At 43.0% G+C, this 6,273-nt stretch overlaps 1 protein-coding gene across 15 annotated transcripts in view; it reads right to left on the bottom strand.

Moving 5' to 3' along the window:
- Nucleotides 1-6,273, bottom strand: part of HERC3 (HECT and RLD domain containing E3 ubiquitin protein ligase 3) — a 77,860-nt gene that overhangs the window by 28,356 nt on the left and 43,231 nt on the right. For 12 of the 15 annotated variants that reach the window (XR_003092696.1, XR_003092697.1, XR_003092698.1 and 9 more), the window contains 2 exons: nt 5,123-5,234; nt 2,207-2,396 (listed from right to left, as the gene is read on the bottom strand). Coding sequence is in view for 10 of the 15 variants with exons in the window: in XM_025197273.1 (XP_025053058.1) it covers nt 2,207-2,396; nt 5,123-5,234 (302 nt within the window). In the remaining 5 variants the exon portion in view is untranslated. Of the gene's footprint in view, nt 1-2,206; nt 2,397-5,122; nt 5,235-5,304; nt 5,350-6,273 lie in introns of those variants that run through there. The other 3 variants (XR_003092699.1, XM_025197282.1, XR_003092700.1) reach the window with 3 other exon arrangements.

Here is a 6,273-nt window from a genome sequence, read left to right as displayed (position 1 = left end):
TGCTGTTGTTGTTGGGGGGGGGTGGGGGGGGGGGGGGGGGGGGAGTTCATTTCTATTCCCCTAAAACCATCTCAGCCACCATTTCTATTCCAGTTTACTAGTCTTAGTCTGAAGAACAGGCATAGATCAATGGACCAGTAAGGACCTATGAGGCAACCTCCTTCTGGAGGTTGTACTACATTACACAGAGAAAATTTTATGTTTTTCTCAAAACATCTCTCTCCCCCATGTGACATCACAAGTACCACCCCCATGAGATAACTGGATTTTCAGAAAAGCTGTGGCTCTAAAACACTGCTCCTGCAACTGCTATGCATCATCTCCACATGTAAACAAAGACACCTACTCCCACACAAGCCCATGCAGTGATCTGTCTCAGTTCTATCTGTCACATTTTTGCCAAGTGGAGTATATGTGGTAAACTGTAAGTACACAGGGCAATGGTAAGACAGGTCCATTACTGCAGAGAGACAGAGGTAATACTCAGTGTTGTCTGGAGCTGTCTGCACTTGTTTTTTTTAAAAGAAATGGGAGCTACTTCTATAGAAGGCTAGTGCCAGGGGAAACCCCACACCTTTTAGATCAGATAAGATGGGGGAGCATTCCCCATTAGCTCAGTATGCTAAAGCAGTGATTCTCAACCAGGATACTGCAGCACCCTGGGGTGCCTTGAAACCCTTTCAAGCATTTAATAAGGTGCCACACAACACTAGCACTATTAGGTGTCCAAAAGTGACTCACAAGTAAACCAAGAGATCTGAAATAGGAATTAATAGTGCCAAAAACATTCTGACCTGTTGTGATCTTTCTGAGTCCTTGGCAACAGAAAAATTGCTCTATTATTGTTCCGCAGTCAAAAATGGAATGAAATCTAAGAGCTGCCATTTTCCAGCAGGTGTCTTGAACTAACAAGGTTGAGGACCACTGCGCTAAAGGAATGTTCAAACCCAACTGGACTGCACGGCACCTTACACAAACCATCATGGGATGAGACTCCTTTAATGTGGCACTTGATTAAATGGTTTCTACCTATTACCACTCTAGATTATTACAATGAAGAACTTTCACTATGTTTAATGATGATCTCACCCTTATTTCTATTTCCTCCAATAGGTATTTGGATACAACTAAAATGGTTTATTTATCTTCCCAGAAACCCTCTCTCTACTTCCCTCACCACTGACTTCCAGGCAGTAGAAGGCAAGGCAGGAAGAAAAGAAGAAATCAGCCCTAAGCAAAGCATTGAACATGGAGCCACCTGGAGGTTGCATTGCTCCTACCTTGCCCTTACCCCTAAGTAAAGTGCATTAAAATGTCCCCTCCTCCTCCATCCATGCTTGCAGCCAGTGGCTGAGTTTGCATCAGTTGTTTGCAGGGCACTATATCCTGAGAATTCATCATGCCTCTGTCACAGGCTAAGAAATGCTCACCCCTTCCTCTCTCCCGCACTCTCTATATCGCACCATTCTTCTGCAAGACTCTGCCTCTTCTGCTCCTTTTGGAAGAGAATCTCTCCTCTTGCCAAGGGAAGTAAACATAGCCTTCCCTCTACCTATCAGCTTCAACTAGGAGCACTAGAGTAGCGTCCCCTAGAAGAGGGGTCAGCAATGTGCCTCCCATGGACCAGATCTGGCCTGAGGAGCCACAGGGCTTTGCCTGTGCTGGGACCAAGCAGTGAAGAGATGCACCAGGGCTGGGGAGCTGGAACTTGTGTCAATGCCACTGCTGCCCCCCTGGTCTCCCTTCCATGGCAGTAGGGCTGAGTTGGGAGTGGGGAGAAGCAGCAGCATGGAAGCAACTTCCAGCTCCCTTGACCCACTGCAGCTCCCTTCAGCTGGAAGTACTGCTTGCACTGCAACTGGGGAGTGGAGGTCTAAGAGAAGCAGCTGCATGGCTCTGGTGGGGGCACAGGGAACTCTGATACATGGAGGAGGCACAGCAGGCACTAAAACCACTCTGAAGGAAGGAAGGAAGTCTGCTTTGAGAACCAAATATATTACTGGAAACTTACTAGCCACACTGTCAGCCTTACTCTGCTACTGGTGAAGGCAGTAGTATAACACAACCAGAGAGCAATTAGGCCAATGTGGAGAACTTGTGAAAAACCCCAAGCGTACGTCTCCTTAATGGTCTCTGCACTAGTGACTCAGGCGGGTGCAGACAGCAGGATACACAACAAGTTGCAACCACTGTGTTGGCCCCTTACCTAAAACTTTGCTCGGGTTTGTATCCAGACGCAGAATGGCCATTGCTAGAGGAAGCGTTAATGTTATATAATACTTTGAGTCTTGAAATGGTGGGAATTCAGGTAGAATCAAATAGATTCTCATTGCCTCGACATCTGGTGGCGAGCTTGACAGCTGAGGAATCAAAAAGCTTTCAAAGCTCTTCAAGATCTAGAGAAAACAAGACAGGAGAAGGCAACTCAGTCATTTTGTGGCAATGGCGTACAAGCAAATCTGGATGCCATGTAGGAACTGTGTGGGATTGAGCAAGCTCTATGCAAATGGACTCTTCAGAGAATTTAGCTACAATATTCAGGTCTCTATGGATGTGCAGAAACTGAGATTTTTCCTAAGCTTATAACTTGGCAAAACATAGGTAGATTTTCCCCAGAGACAGTAAAAGGCTTACTCTTAATACCAGGTTAATTTCCCTGACAAATGTCAAGTCCCTGCTCCAAAAGCATAAAAGGGTTTAGTGCTTCTTAATGAACCTTCAGTGAGAATTTTTTTAAAATAAGGTAAAACAAAGTATTTTTCCCAAATCTGTCCCAAGATAGAGTTAAACTGAAGCTCTCAAAAATAATTTAGCCTGAGGCAGATACTTAGCTTGGAAAACTTCAGCCAAAAGAACTGTAAATCTGCTGTAACTTGAGCACCTGAAAAAAGTCTTGCAGCAGAAATTGTTGGTCAATCTTAAATACAGGCATAGCACAGCCCTGGCTCTCCCTGCCTCCCGCTGCTGGGCTGCACTCCGAGCAACTCCTCAGTCCCATGGAGCTCAGCCTGGCGGCAGGAGGCAGAACACAGCCCTGACAGCATGAATCTTCCTCGGTGCTGGGTGCGGGCTGAGCCCTGCGCTGGTCCCAGGCAGCAGGTCAGCCTCCTGTTATCCAGCATGCAGATCTGAGGGCCCGCCCCCCAGGAGGAGTCTGGCACTGCCCAGCATCCCTCCTGGCGATGCGAGCCCCCGGATCTGCACGCTGGACAAGTGGAAGCTGTCACTGCCGGCAAGCATAAGTTTTCCTTTGAACAGTTTGAGGTGTATTTTCCCAGAAACGTCTGCACCTATCTCCTTGAAGCTTGGCAGGCTTCATGCTCTCAGAAGGGGCTACCATTCCTGCAATTTTCATCTGAATCAGGTAAGAAGTGAGAAAGTTTTAGGCCATTTCATGATTCCCCATTATAGCCTATGGGCAAAATGTCGAAACAGCAAAAGTTTTGATGAAACAGAACAGAACAGTGCTTCGAAATGAAACAAAACGATGAAACAGAGAAACGTGTTGAAACAAAACAATGATGCTTCACACAGCCCTAATAGCTACCTGAATTGCCTACACTTGCCAGTGTATTAGAATCCAATCTAAACAGGTTCCACTGTTCAGAGACAAGGATATTATGAATTGTATTATTCACAAACTTATTATTCAGGTCAGCGCACTTAGTGGTCTCTGTTCCTAGGGAACATGGGACTAAAAAAGGTTGAGACTGAGGTGAGAGATGACAAAAAAAGAAGTAGCTTGTTCAGGTAGCTTCAAGGAGTAGAGGTGTTTCAAACACATCAGACATTAGGATGAATAGGCTCTCAAGTCTAAAAGCTATTTTTGTTTTACTAATGAATGGTCCTCTACTATTAATCTTTTAGGTTTGAAAAAAAAAAAGAAATTTTGTTCTAGCACAGAATTTTATAAAATCCCAGAAAATAGGTCTTAATGAAAATTCCAACAGAGGAGTCACCACTTGATTAGCAGAACTGCTGAAACTCTTGTGTCCCTAACAGCTCTGAAAAGCACCACAAAAGCATTTTATGGAACTATAAAAGGATTATATCCTACAAGCCTAAGCTTTTGAGAACAAAGCTATCTATCTGAGGCTGCAATATAGCATAATTGCTACTACTTTTACTTCCAAGTATCTGGGGCCTAATTTGCCATTTGCTCAGAACTTATGTAAATCAGGAATAACTGCACTCCCGTTGGTAGAATTAATGGTGTAAATGGGAGAAAAATGAGTCCCACTGTATCCAGTTATTTGACAACGCAGCCCTACTTCTAACAGCTAAAGTCCTCTCAATTACTTAGTACGCAAATATAATTTCATCCCCCATTATCAGAAGAATGGATCTCATTAGGTAAGAAGCCTTGTTGTTCTGCAACTTTTGAAAGTCCTATAAAATGATCACAAGACAAGAGCATTTCTCACCACCAGTGTATGTTCAGTAGCCCTTTAAAAGACTATGAGCCAGATTCTCAGATGGTAAAAGCTATTATGGGTTGCAGCACGCTTTTTTTTTTTTTTTTTTTGACTGAAGGCTGCACACAACAGTACAAAACAGTGAGAATCTAACGAGAGGCTGACGTGATAGATCAAATCTTGTTAAGCAACGGGTAAGCAAATACTGATGTTCAAAAAACAATAATCCTGCAACACAACAAGAGTTGGGTATTTTCACTGTACAGGACAAGTTTACTAGTTCACATTCCGTGAAGTCCTTGTTTCATGAGTTCTTTGTTATGCCTTTGCTACGAAGTTCAAACAGATACATTTACAGAATGAGAGGTTTAGCAAGCATTTCTGGCTCATGTACCTATCACAGTCACACTTAATTTCACCATGTGGCAAACATTTTTAAAAAAGCAACTGCAGAGCTAGATTCTCACCAGGTGAAAGACAGTGTAGCTCTGCTGGGGTTATTAGGGCTAGCCCAATTTACAACAGCTGAGAATCAACCCCATAGTTTTTAATTAACCCCTCCAGAGAAAAGCCATGAGTAAACAACAGTATGTTCTACAGAGAGGAGCGGTGTTTAGCGCATGCACATACATACAGACCCTTTTATCTTTCCCAGCACTGAGAAGTTGCCATTCAAGAATATTTAGACACCATCTTGACATGAATACCTGGTCTAGTAGAATGGAATGCTGAGAGTTCATTAGCTTCTCAAACAGCACTCGCGTGGAATTCAGGTCTATCCCTGGGATTTTAGGACTGGTCTTAAAGTGCTCATCAATTCTAAAAAAAAAAACCCAACAAAACAAGCCCCCACCAGAGAAAGACGTGAGTTGAGTAAAGATATGTGATTACCCTTTGTAGATGCCTGGCCTGAGAGCACCAGTCGAGAATTTATCTGCAGATAAAGAAACATCAAAACTAAAAACTACCATGGAATGCTTAGCTAAATACATTAATGCAAAATAGGAAATATATCAAAAGGGAACAGTTCAGGGATCCCAAATAGAGAATGGGGATTTTCCTGGGTAGATCCTGTCCCATCCTACTGAATTCAGGGGGACTTCACATAAGCCAAAGGGTCTGCTCGCTCACTTTTGATTCTAGGACTGGGAATTACATTTGTACAACTCCAGCTATGAGTAGCAAGAGACCCCGTGTGCCTCCTTTCCATACACATTTCAACAGAGGCCTTTTTAAAAGGGTAGTGGGGTGGTGTAGGCTTATACACAAAGATATTGGTCATTCATAAGGCGATCACATGACATATTTCAAAGGAAATAAGCTTGGATTTTTCAAAATAGCCTGAGAGCTAGAAACTCAACTCATACAGCCAACCTTTGTTAGATTCCTCTGAATTTCTTAGCCCTATATTTTCTAATCGAGGGTCCAAATCAAACTCCCAGCACAGTTTCGAGGAGTTTTCCTATGCTTTTCAGTTGGAAGTAGATGACACCACAAATCCTCTTTTCCTGCTAGGCATTTTTGTATGTAAAAAGCTTTATTTTTACTTGATATTACCCAAGCTGAAGGTATACAGAAGCCAAGTGTACAGAGAACGAATATTCTAAAGGCTTGTGTAGGCACTGAAACTTCCTGCAATACAGCTAAAAAGTACTCTAACTCAGCATCTAGAACACGATTAATGGTTTGTAGCACATGCTTCCAGGAATACCTGTTCCAGACATAACAGCTGTAAAATCTTGCTACTAAAAATAAAAAAAATTCACAATTCTATAAATCCCAAACACAAGTGTCAAGAATTTCCCCAGACAAAAATGATAACCAGTCATTCATAACCTTGCATATTCGATCAGGAATG

Source organism: Alligator sinensis, unplaced genomic scaffold (assembly GCF_000455745.1).
Source record: "Alligator sinensis unplaced genomic scaffold, ASM45574v1 scaffold125_1, whole genome shotgun sequence".
NCBI classification, from domain to species: Eukaryota; Metazoa; Chordata; order Crocodylia; family Alligatoridae; genus Alligator; species Alligator sinensis.
This window is presented reverse-complemented; position numbering and strand designations above follow the sequence as displayed.